At 49.3% G+C, this 12,218-nt stretch overlaps 2 protein-coding genes across 5 annotated transcripts in view; one reads left to right on the top strand and one right to left on the bottom strand.

Annotated features, from left to right (window-relative positions):
* USP39 (ubiquitin specific peptidase 39) overlaps nucleotides 1-3,007 on the bottom strand; it is a 36,341-nt gene extending 33,334 nt beyond the window's left edge. The window contains exon 1 of one of the 3 annotated variants that reach the window (XM_064268805.1): nucleotides 2,721-3,007. In XM_064268805.1, the coding sequence (XP_064124875.1) occupies nucleotides 2,721-2,988 (268 nt within the window). In that variant the 5' untranslated portion in view covers nucleotides 2,989-3,007. The remainder of the gene's footprint in view (nucleotides 1-2,720) is intronic. The other 2 variants (XM_023539381.2, XM_003420425.4) reach the window with 2 other exon arrangements.
* Nucleotides 3,008-4,878: 1,871 nt separating this feature from the next.
* Nucleotides 4,879-10,591, top strand: C15H2orf68 (chromosome 15 C2orf68 homolog). Of its 2 annotated transcripts, XR_010317967.1 has the most exons (5): nucleotides 4,879-5,059; nucleotides 5,140-5,258; nucleotides 6,153-6,304; nucleotides 6,674-7,843; nucleotides 7,969-10,591. XR_010317967.1 is itself a non-coding variant. In XM_003420426.4 (4 exons), the coding sequence occupies exons 1-4, from the start codon at nucleotides 4,953-4,955 to the stop codon at nucleotides 6,794-6,796; spliced, it is 501 nt and encodes a 166-aa protein (XP_003420474.3). In that variant the 5' UTR covers nucleotides 4,879-4,952; the 3' UTR covers nucleotides 6,797-10,591. The 2 variants fall into 2 exon arrangements, 1 of the variants encoding a protein (XP_003420474.3); XM_003420426.4 differs by having other exon boundaries at nucleotides 6,674-10,591.
* Nucleotides 10,592-12,218: the final 1,627 nt, after the last annotated feature.

Below are 12,218 nucleotides of genomic sequence, written 5' to 3'. Positions count from 1 at the left end.
AAGACTCCACTTACATCAAGCACGAAACAAAACACTGTGCAACTTAATGGTACATATATGAGATAAAACTGTAAAGTAGAAAATAATGCAATGAAAATTCGAGACAGCAACTACTCAAGCAGGAAAGGAAGCAGATACAACCAGGAAGGGGCCTACAGGAGCTTCTAAGGTACTGGTACTTCTTAAGCTGAATGGTGTTAGGAGACAATTCTCTATGGGTCTCACTTTTCTGCACACCTTGTGACCAGAGGCACTGCCAGCCTCTGCTGCAGATCATCTTGTCAGGGATGTTGGTACAGTGAACAGCCTTGAAAGAGAGAAACAGTGTTTCCTTACAAAGTAAAGGCAAGGTTACTGTCCGTTATAAAAGATCCAGGTTCTCAAAGCTCAGGGTTCCTCTCCCGTGAGGCACCGTGTGTACAGGTGAACCAAGCCGCCCTGTGGGAACTGACTCAGGGAACTCACACAGATGCTGGTAGTCTCACCACTGCTACTGCTGTGAGTAATAAACTGTTCTTTGTCTCTGAACCAGGAGTTCCATATTTTTTATCAGCATCCATGAAACTGTGCCAGACTAACTTGTTAGCCTGCAAATAGGATAAAATCTTAGACCTTTCACAGTTCTTGGCAAGTGGTAGATTTATGGATATATATTCATGCTCATCTTTAAACGGTACCTGTTCACTGTAAATTCAGTCTATCTTAATGCCTGTGATATATTTCACAATTTTTTTTAAAGACATTAACAGTAACTGGAATCCTAATACGTCCACCAGAGAAAACAATCTCCTCACCACAATTATCCACAATATCTCACAAACCATTTCCCTTGCCAGGAAGGGGATACCTGAGGCTGCCACAGTTATTTAAGTAAAGGAAGTCAGAGAATACCCTGAAGTTATTATTCAAAGATAATCAAGCTCTTTCTATAAGCAGGAAGCCCTGGTGGCGTAGTGGTTAAGTACTACGGCTACTAACCAAGAGGTCGGCCGTTCGAATCTGCCAGGCGCTCCTTAGAAACCCTATGGGGCAGTTCTACTCTGTCCTATAGGGTCACCATGAATCGGAATCCATTCGAGGACACTGGGTTTGGTTTGGTTTTCTATGAGCAAGATGCTATACTAGACCCTGCGCATAAAACAAAAATATATCAAACAGATAACCTGACCAAGAAATTTAAGAGCAAATATTACAGTATAATCATATACAGATAACCAGTACCACAAGGTACAAGAGACCCCTCCAGACACCGCCCCCCTCCGCTAGCATGTAGATGAGTGATATACGCATCTGCCATTTCAATAGACTTCTACTAACTCACCAGAATACAAGTATACAGGAATATATTGAAGTCAAGAGTACAAAATTGGGAGAAGGAATAGAGGATGTAATTGGGTTGGACAGGAAAAGTTACAAAGGTGATAACCAGCTGCTGTGAAGTGGACTCCAACTCACGGCAACCCCACATGTGTCCGAGTAGAACCGTGCTCCACATGGTTTTGAATGGCTGATTTTTCCGAAGTAGGCCACTGAGGCACTTCTGGGTGGACTCGAACCACCACCCTTTCAGTTAGCAGCCAAGCATTACCATTTCCACCACCCAGGGACTCCTCAGAGGTGGCAGGCACCTATTTGATGAGCGGTAGACTTTCAACAGGATTCCTTGAGTGGCACAAATGGTGAAGCACTTGACTACTAACAGGAAGATTGGTAGTCTGAGCCCACCAAGCAGTGCCTCAGGAGAAAGCCTGGTGCTCTGCTTCTGAAAGGTCGCAGCCTAGAAAACCATACAGAGCAGGTCCCATCTGCACACATGGGGACGCCAGGAGTTGGAATCGACTCCATGACAACAACAGACTTTCAACAAGTAGGAAGAGAGAGCACTCTACACAGAAAACCAAGGCTGGGCGATGGTTCTCCAGATCTCACCCTCTCACAAGTACTAGGGGACACCGAAAGAGCCCAGAGGAAGGAGGCAAAGGGGGAATTCATGGAGGGAGTAACAGTTTCACTGGCAGGGCTACTTCCACTAATTTAGAGACAGACCAGAATATGAAACCCACCTGCCCAAACCAGAGTGACTCAATCTCAGAGGAAGGACCAGAATCCAGACCTCCTGACTGCTACACCCCAAAGGGATAACGGGGTAGTTTTATGCAGGTGCACAGCACTCAGGCTCTTAACTGAACGGTCTGATCCCAGAAATTACAGCAAAACTCACACACCTCAGCTTTGTTGTAAAAAGTGAAGGAGTTAACACCTGAGAAGTAATCAACCCAGTGCCGGACCCTCCATAGGGATTCAGTAAAGGCAGGCTGCTGTTAATATTAACAAAAATACTACAACTACAATTATTAATATTAGCGGTCCCTAAGTGGTGCAAACAGCTAAGCGCTCGGATACTAACCTAAAGGTTGTCGAGTGGAACCCACCCAGAGGCGGCTCAGAAGAAGGGCTTGGCGATATGCTTCCAAGAGGTCACAGACTTAAAACCCTACAGAGTGCAGTTCTACCCTGCACACATGGGCTTGCCATGAGTCCCAATCAACTCGATGGCAACCATTCGGGTTTGGGCTTTTCATTACTAATACTAGTACTGTCCTCGTTGACATCTGGATTCCCCCACCCCCACTCCTTGCAGGGAAGTCTCAGAAAGTCGGAAAGAAAGGACGAGGAAGGGTGGAGCCCGGCCCAACCCGGCCCGGCCCGGCCCCGCGCACCTCGCACCTCCCGCTCAGGCTCCGAGTCCTCATCCGCCTCGCGCTCCCGCTTCACCCGCACCACTGGGTAGGCGGGCGCCGGGGCCTCGCGAGCGCTCGCAGGCTCTGCCTCCCGCTTCACGCGCACCGGGCTGCCCCGGGAGCTCGCCGCCTCGAGCTCCCGCTCCCGATCTCGCTCCCGCTTGACGCGACCCGAGCTGCTCCGGGACTCGGATTCGCGTTTCCCGCGGGCAGAACCACGAGACTCCCGCTTGGACCGGCTAGACATCGCCACTACCAGCCGACCCGCCCGCGCAGACGCCAAGCACGCTGGGAGTGCGCGTCACGCGGCCAATCAGGAGCGGCGCTGTTACCGAGCCCAGGGGACTCTACGAGTCGCTTATGGGGACAAATCGCGCCGCCGGAAACTTGCAGGAGTCATCGCGCTTTTAGCGTTTTGCTTGCCATTGCGAGCGCTCTTGAGAATGTTTTGCGGGCCTACAGCCACCTTACTCGTAATTTCCAGTTTAAAGAAGCAGGAACCCTTTATTGGCAATCGCGTTTCTGAATCAAAGAAGGTGTCATACGGCCCTAGATTTGTTCAAGATATTTGTGACTGAAAACCAGAATCGGGAGGCTGGCTCCCACGGTCTCGGGATGTCAGAGCCTGACGCTCCTGCGCAGTACAGCCAGGCGACATCCCCTTTTTGCAGCACCCTGGTGGCCCCAATTCCGACAGCGTTGCTCTTAGTACCACCAAACCAAAAAAAAAAAAGACAAACCAAACCCACTGTCGTCGAGTCGATTACAACTCACAGCGACCCCATAGGACAGAGTGGAACAGACCCGCAGGGTTTCCAAGAAACAGCTGGTGAATTTGAACTGCCGAACTTTTTTTTTGGTTAGCAGCCGAACGCTTAACCACTACGTTGCCAGAGTTTCCCTTGGTACCACAGGAGTAAGCAAATGCCCAATCGGGGCAGATTTACCAAGAAGCTGGTAAAACTCAGGCTTCAGGGCCTGTCACCACCCCCTTCTAACCCCTGTACTAGTATGTTTCTTGTTTTAACAGCTCTGTATGGGGCGGTTCTACTGTGTCCTTTAGGGTAGCTATGAGTCAAAATCGACTGTACAGCAACGGGCTTGGTTTGGTTTCTTAATTGAGTTATAGGAGCCCTGGTAGCATAGTGGTTAAGAGATCGCTTCTAACCAAAAGGTCGGCAGTTCGAATCCACCAGCCTCTCCTTGGAAACCCCCTGGGGCAGTTCTATTCTGTCCTATATATAGGGTCATTATGAGTTGGAATGACTGGACTGCAACGGGTTTGGTTTTCCGATTACTGAGGTATAAGTGACATACAATGAACTGCACATGTTTAAAGCGTACAATCTGGTAAGCTTTGACAAATGTATACACCGGTGAAACCATCACTACAATTAAGATAATGAAGTGTCCCCCTGCCCCACCCATCCAGCTATAGACTAATTTGCATTTCCTAGAGTTTTAAATACACGGACCCTTACAGTACGTACTCTTTTTTTTGCGGGGTAGGGGGGCTGGTTTCTTTCACTCAGCATAATCATTTGGGGATTCTTCCACGTTGTTGGTTTATCAACAGTTCATTCCTCTTGATTGCTCAGTAGTATTCCACTGTGTTGATGTAACACAGTTGGCCCTATTTTAATCATAAATTCCTACCTTTTATCTTTTTTTCAAAAAGAGCTCGAAAATTATATAGGTCTGGCTGGCGGCACGTCTTCGCCCAGGCCGCCCAGCACTTTGCCTCCTACCAACCTAGCAGGCGTGTGCTATCCGTGTTCCCATTTACAAGTGCGGAGACTGAGGCACGGGGGGATTAGGTCACGCGGCTGGTGATGGAGGTTCACAGTATCCTATCACCAGAATAAAGACAGGAAGGCTCCACAAGGGACGTTGAGTAATACAGTGGGTGATTTGTACTTTCCTGATGTATTTTGGCTTCTGAGCAGTAAGCCTAAGTCTTGTCTCGTATTGATAATGTTACAAAGGAAACAAACAGCCCGGTCAAGTGGCGGAAGCGCTTCCCTGGCCTCCCCACTCCGCCACTCCCTTGTCATTTCAGCGCGAGCAGCACTCGGCCTCCTTGGCCCGTCCGGGACCGGAAGTCACGACGCGGAGCCGGAAGTTGAGCTAAGGGAGAGGCGGGCCTCTTCCGACGGGAGGGCGGCCGTTGAGGCCGTTGAGGCGGCTGCTGCTCCGCGAACAGGGCTTCAGATGGAGGCGGCGCCGGCTCCCGGGCCGGGGCTCTGCTGCAAGCCTGGCGGACGACTGGACATGAGCCACGGCTTCGTGCAGCACATCCGACGGAACCAGATCGCTCGGTATCGCCCCTCCCCGCGCCGGCGCCACCCCCTGCCTGGCCCAGCCGGGCCGCCCCTGACTCCCGCTCGGCTCCCCATAGGGACGACTACGACAAGAAGGTGAAGCAGGCAGCCAAGGAGAAGGCGAGGAGGCGGCACACGCCCGCGCCGACGCGGCCCCGCAAGCCCGATCTGCAGGTGTACCTGCCGCGACGCCGAGGTGAGGCCGCCCGCCCCGCCTGCCTCCTCCAGCCCGCGCGCCCTTCCGGCCCCGGGCCCTCTGCTGCGACGCACTCCCCTTCTCTGTATGGAAAAAAACCACTTCTCGTCCCCCGAGGCTCCGATCACGTCGCCCCTGCCCGGAACCTCTGCTTCAGCCGTCCCCCACCTCGGTTTAGTTATTCTCCCCGGGGAACAGGGAGGGCTCATGGCCCCCACTTAAAAATCCCGATTGCTGTTACAGGAGATACTTGTAGCAAAAAGTTGTTTGTGGGTTTGCCCCGCCATACCGTACCTCTGTATCTGCAGTGCTTGGCGGAGGGGAAACCTGGCCCAGCTATAAGTGACCAGGACACAATTGTGGAATAAAACCCAAACCCAGTAAATGGATTTTTCCCTAGCTTCACTGGGATCTAGAGATCAGAGTAACTAACAGTGCAATAGTGCCTTTACCTTTTCCATACGCTAACTTATTTAGTGTTCGTAGGATCCCGTAAGATGGAAATGATTATCACATCTGTTTCACAAGTGAGGAAACTGGGCACAGGGAAGTTAAGTAACTTGCCTGAAATCTGAGAGCTACTAAATGGCAGAGCCTGGATTTGAACCCAGGCAGTGGCTCCAGAGACTGTTCTATCCACTCCTCCAATACCTTCCAATCCTATTCACCAGACAAACAGGCATTGTATACCTACTATGTGAAAGGACTGTGCTGGGTTCCCAGCAATGATATAAAGGTAAATAAAACTGCTTCTAATTGGTAGCACACCACACACACATACACACAATTCAGGGCCCATAAGAAGATTGGGACTTTGTTTTCCTGCGTCATCTCTGTGTGCAAGGGCTCCAACTGCCTCCCTCTCTTCCCTCTCACTTTGGTTCATCCCTCCAGATGGTTCTACTCACACAGGCAACCCAGACTATGAGGAGTCCGGTGACAGCAACAGTAGTGGTGGATCTGAGCTGGAGCCTTCTGGCCATCAGCTTTTCTGCTTAGAATATGAGGCGGACAGCGGAGAGGTCACGTCAGTTATCGTGTATCAGGTACGCCTCCTGTGGAAACAGCTGCAGCCTAAAGGCCCTGGGCCATGGTAGGCGTTACTGCCAGACCCTGAGCTGCTGTCTGACTCAGGGCCAGTGGGAAGAGTGCATTCCACGTGGGAGCATAGGACTATTGGGCAATGCTTTACAAACACGACTCCCTCCCATCTCACAGTGATTTTCAGAAGGGAACAGGGAAGGCTCGTGCCCCCAGTTGAGAATCACTATTACAGGGGATAATCTGGGAAATGACAGAGCCAGCAGGAAGCCGTGAGCCAAACGGAGTTCTGTGAGAGCATTGTCTGGGGATGGGGCAGGCTGCCTTTCCAGAAGAGGCCAGGCCCTGAGCTTCCTGACTCTTCCTCCACGTAGGACGATGACCCCGGAAGGGTGAGTGAGGAGGTGTCAGCACACACGCCTCTGGATCCACCCATGCGAGAGGCCCTCAAATTGCGCATCCAGGAGGAGATTGCAAAGCGACAGAGCCGACACTGAGGGGTTGAAGGCATTGTCTCCAGGCTGGGTTTACTGCATTCAAAGGAGTTCTGTCCACGGAGCTCACTCCTAGCTTGAGGGTGCCAGGACCATTTGCTGATCTTAAGAGCCCTCCCCAGAGCTGCTGCATCTATCCACAGGAGAAGGATGTTGTAGGACTGCCTGCCTCTGTTGCAGCCATTCCTTTACTGTATGTTGACCCATTTGACCAGCCTGATAGTCTGGAATTTCTTGAGAATTTTGTTTGACTAGCTTGGTGTTCTGGAAGCAGAGACTCCGGGAGGAGTTGGGGTCACAAAGCCTTGTGCCATCATGCTGCTTTCACTGCGGTCATGTGCCACCGGACACTTGGCCAATGCTGTTTCACCCAGCTCTACACCCACGTTTGTAATTTTATGGTTCCTTCCTTTTGCCTTTCTGCTCACTTCCATCGAATGCCATGTTTCCTAGGTCTCCTTTTCAGCTCTATTTCTTCATTCTTTTTTCCCATCCATTTGCCTTAGGTAGAGTCCATCAGTTGCCCCTCCACTCCCATTCTCATGTGACTGCCTCTGGATGCCGGTACTATGGGAGCCTCACTGAAGTTGTAGGCAGTGGTCTGTGCCCCTCCAACTGCTCAGCACCTTGGAGGTGGGGGGTCCTGGGGATGGATCTACCTTTCTAAAAAGCTCTCCAGGTAATTCTGTTACCAGCAAAGTGGGAGGCCCTTCATTTTGGGGGTGTATCTGCAAGCACGTCTCCGTCTTCCATGGCCTTTGCAAGTTCCTCACATGCACCACTACCTTGTACTGTCTAATAGGAGACTTAGGAAGAAGATACCGGAACTTAACTGCAATGATTTCTTGTAGCAAAACTGGCCTTGGTTAGGGCTATGGAATTCCAGCTTTTACCTCATCCCTAGTTGTCTCTCCTCTGTTCAGACTAAAGAAATTATCAAAGCAAGCTTGAAACTGACTCTCCAAAAGTGACTTAACAGTCTTGAACAAATCCACAAAGGGGATTTCAACATGAGTAAGAAGTCCTGAATGATGCCCCAAAGGGAGTGAAGTGAGTCTCTTGTCTGCCCCTCCCCTGCCACACGCGTTCCCATCTCCTGTCTTCCTGACCTCCTTGGAATAAAGCTCCTCAGGAATATCACTCTTTTCACCTAGTGGACATGTTTCCTAATGCAGGGTTAAGCCAAGGTCTGAGATGTCCACAAGCTGTCATGCACACCAAGGTCTGGAGCCACTTCAGCTTTCCAGCAAGTCAGCTTCACCTCCGTGACTTGAAATGTGGGGTTTAAGTGAGCGCTAAGACTTGCCGAAACCAAAGCCCCCCTGCCCCAGGGGTTTCTCCACATCAGGTTCTCAAGCTCAGTCTGGCTGTTGGCTATCCCATCTCAGCAGCTTTTCTCCAAAAGGACACCCGAGGGCACTGTTTGTACACTAGTCCTCTGAAAGTCTACCATCTCAGCAACGAACAAGGCAGCTCTTTATAACCTATACCATTAAAATGCACAAGCCACAGCTTGTAGTGCACAGGAATGCTGAGAAGGCGAGTGAGATGGATAAGTTAGAAGGACCTGGTTGTGAAGGTGGCCTGGAACCAGAGTGCACCAAACCCACGGAGCCCGCCCAAAGTTAAATGCCTTAAATTCGCCAGCCCTGTGCTCCATTCTGCTTTCAAAGAGGAAAGTCTTTGCCCTCTTTTTCAGCTAGGCTGAAAGTGCCTTTTGACTTATAATATTAACTACCCTCCAAAGCCTTGGGCCAAGGAGGCTTGCCAAACTCTATCCCCCTCCCCCCGCCCCCATTCTTCTTGCAGGTCAGAATCAGAGTACCAGTAATTTTAGTCTTCCAGCTCTTCAGCTTATCTTGTGACTTGGAACATAACAATTTCACTGGAACTCTTGGGCTTCCTGGTCTGGAAATACTTTTTGGGTCTGACTTCTCATAAGTGGATCACCTGTTTCCTAGTTTTATAATAAAACTTGGAAATGACCAGAAGAGTATGGGGGGTGGCACCTGAAATTTTAGCCTGTTTTGTGAGAAGGGAAAATCTAAAGGAGAGGCCGCGTTTGGTGTGTACCTAATTGTGTCTTTTTATGTGTTACGTAATCTTCACAAAGTCCTCAGGTCGGAGACTGATGGGAACTCCTTGCTTTTAAACTTTTTTTCTTGAGGCATTTTGCATATGAAGTACATGTAATATATTTTCTACTCAAAAAAGCATTTTTATCCTTAGCAAATGTATACAGTGTGACTATGTACATGATTAAGCCTGGTATTGAAATAAGAGGTTGTCCTTCAGAGCTGGCCCGTTGGAGGTTTATGCGCACATTTCTATGATGCTGCCACTGCTTCAGACATGTCTGAAATGCCTCTCTGGGATGCCTTAGAGTTCAGCCACATTGCTTATTACTGCTCCTCATCTGGGCTCCATGAGGACCCCTGGTGACCAAAAGGTTAGCGGTTCAAACCCACCAGTGGTTCTGTGAGAGAAAGACCTGGCGATCTGCCCTGGTAAAAATCACAGCCTAGAAAACCCTACAGGGCAGTTCTACTCTGTCACGTGAGGTTGTTATGAGTCACAATCAACTTGACAGCACCTAACAACAGCATTTGGGCTCCAACATACTACCACCCAGATCATTCACCAGATTTGGCTTCAGACATAGCTATTTTCTAAAATCTGTGCTTTGCCCCCAAGAAGCATGATCCCGATCATTTCCCATGGTCTCTAGAGACATCCCATGCTGTGTGGTACAGTGGCAACAGTGTTGGGCTAAATGGAGTTTTCCAGCGAGCTGCTTCAAAATCAATGCTCATTTGACTACATACGTTCTCAACTAAGAAAAAAGGCTGGGAGCCTGACAGGCATATCTCATGCCCATCCAAAGTGACATGTTCTTAGTAGGTAAGCTATCAGTTTTAAGCCTTTTTATTTCCTGGGCTGTGGCAGATGATGTTAGTAACGGAAGCTGAGTTTTACAGGGGCTTTGGGCTGTGCATGGGTAAACACTAGCTTGAGATCTACCCAGTTGGCAAGCGTGGAAGTCTTTGAAAAATGTAATGTAAGAAAGGAAGAGAAGAATGTAAGGCTTTTTGTCCTGAGCAAGAGTAGGAGCTTCTGGTGCCTGGCCAGCCAGTAGGACCATCGTGGGCAATAACATGCTTTTCCCTGTGGAAGAGCCTCTCTGAAAGAGACATTCCATCTCCATGGTCCACTCTGAGGGGCACTGCCAGGTAGAGATTAGCCCCTGCGGCTAGAGAAAGCCCTTTGAGGTAGTGAGTATCCAACCTGCTGTGTGTTTGGCAGGATCCGTGCTTGGCAGGGTAGTGGATCGCCAGCTGGTTCACAAACTTAAATGAGGCTTTTGCCTGTAGAAAGGAGTAAAGACATCACTTTCCTACCTCTGAGCCATCTCTTCGTAGAAGCACCATAGAATGTTACCAAATATTTAAAACATTTTAAGCTCGCTTGTTGAATTCCTGTCCTGTTCATGAGGAACCAGATGGCCCAGAAGCCACAGGCACCCACCCCAAGTTTCCCCAAAAGTTGGAGTGATGCTAAAAACCTTGCAAGTGAATGGCTCTTCTACCTTCTCAGAACCAACAGTGAGAGAGTGGTCGCATTGGTTATGTTGTGATGTTCAGTATATAAAAAGCCATACATTCTTCTGATTTCTTGTTTTCAGTGTTTCTGCTGTGTGGATGTATAGGATGAAGTATGCAAATTTTTCGAAAATGCTAGAAGAAAAGTACTTTTCAAATACAGTATTTTTTTTAACCAATAAACTTGCTAGTTTTACAGCACGGTTTTTCCAAGAGTTGTGAAATCACTTGTGTACATAAGAGAAATGTAGATTAAATGCCTGCCCTAAAGTCATTCACACCACCATGGAATTCAGGACTGGAAATTTCATCTCTTGCTTTGCCTATTTTAAGAGCTGTCCTGGTTGAAGCAGAACAAGATTCACGTAGCATTAGAGCTGGAAGGCATTTTTAAAGACATCTGGCCCTACTTCACTGATAATGCCATTCCGCCTCCCAACCCATCAAGAGGCCTGTGATAGGGAAGCTCTATATTGGGGAAATTCTACTTCAGGAACCGCTTAGATTGTCACATTAAGCCAAAATTTGTGCTCCTTGTCACAGATCTGGAGTGTATCTGCCTTATCCCCGCTTCCACATTAGAGCAAGCATTGCAGCCTCTCGGCCCTTCACCATAATAATGGATGGACAGGGACTGAACCCCAGCTCAGTAGGAGACGGTCTGTAAGTGCTCATTAAGAAGGACAATGTTTCCAGAGATAAAGGAAATGCTGGGGGTTTACAGCACCTTTGGACAGATGAGAAAATGTGTCTGCTCCAATGAGAGTGCAGATAGGTGGGAAGATGGCGGTTTTGAGTAAATTAGAAAGGCACCCCCTTCGTCCTAGAGGACAGAGCCTGGCCAGCAAAAGGAAGACTGGATTTTATCCCCATTCTTCCATTCAGTGCGGTGTTCTTACACAGTGATCACCCTGCACAGCCGTACTTCTTGGCCCTGCTTTAACTGTTCATCCTGTATGTGATGCGGTTTGTAAAAGGACTCTCCAAGTCACTTCTCATTTCTATTTCCACCTTCCACTGGGTCCAGAAAGGTTTCTCCCTCTTCAAAGCATTGTCCAGTTTATCCTGCTTTCCATGCTCCATTTCTCCACAGTACATGGCCCTGTTTCTGACAGAACCTTTGCCTTACCGTTGTGGCCCAAGTCGTCTGCTCCTGGTGGCCTGGGCCAGTGCTCCTTCAGGCAGTGATCCTCCCCAGTGTCCTCTCAAAAGGTCTGCAGCAGATGCTGGGCCAGAAACACAAAACGGCACTCAGCTCCCAGGCACACTTAGTAGGCACATTTCTAGTATGTGAAAGGAAGTACTCCCACCCTTTCAGTCCTTAAAAAGGTGTCAAGGAGAACACTTCTGGCCAGCAAGTTTTGGTGAAACCGGTGGGTAATTTATTTTCACTCTATTCTCAGCTTCCTTTTCTCAGATTCCTCTGGGTCTCTTGGCTTCCTCTCTCTGTTTACCAGCACCTGACAGTGTTAGTCCTCACCTACCCTACACTTGACTGACGAATGTAGAACGGGCGTCCCTTGGTCTGTGGCACCTCGTTTCCAGTAAGTATCCGGTAGTCAGGACCCACGTCTTGGACACATGACTTCTGGACAGTACTCTGTGCACTTGTACAGCTTGAAAATAAAAAGCATCTGATGAAAGCTGCCCTCCTCCTGTTTGTTGAGCGGCGGGAAGCATAAGCCAAATAAATCCAAGGCGCTTGGCTTTCTCAAGGAACAGCCACGGCTTTGTGCTCCCTTCCTCTGCGGTCCCACCTGACGCCCTCTGACCGCCAGGCACCTGGCGCCTTGTGGAGAGAGCTTCGCCGAAGTCTCACTGTCGCC

The sequence above is a fragment of the Loxodonta africana genome, chromosome 15 (assembly GCF_030014295.1).
Source record: "Loxodonta africana isolate mLoxAfr1 chromosome 15, mLoxAfr1.hap2, whole genome shotgun sequence".
Taxonomy (NCBI): Eukaryota; Metazoa; Chordata; class Mammalia; order Proboscidea; family Elephantidae; genus Loxodonta; species Loxodonta africana.
This window is presented reverse-complemented; position numbering and strand designations above follow the sequence as displayed.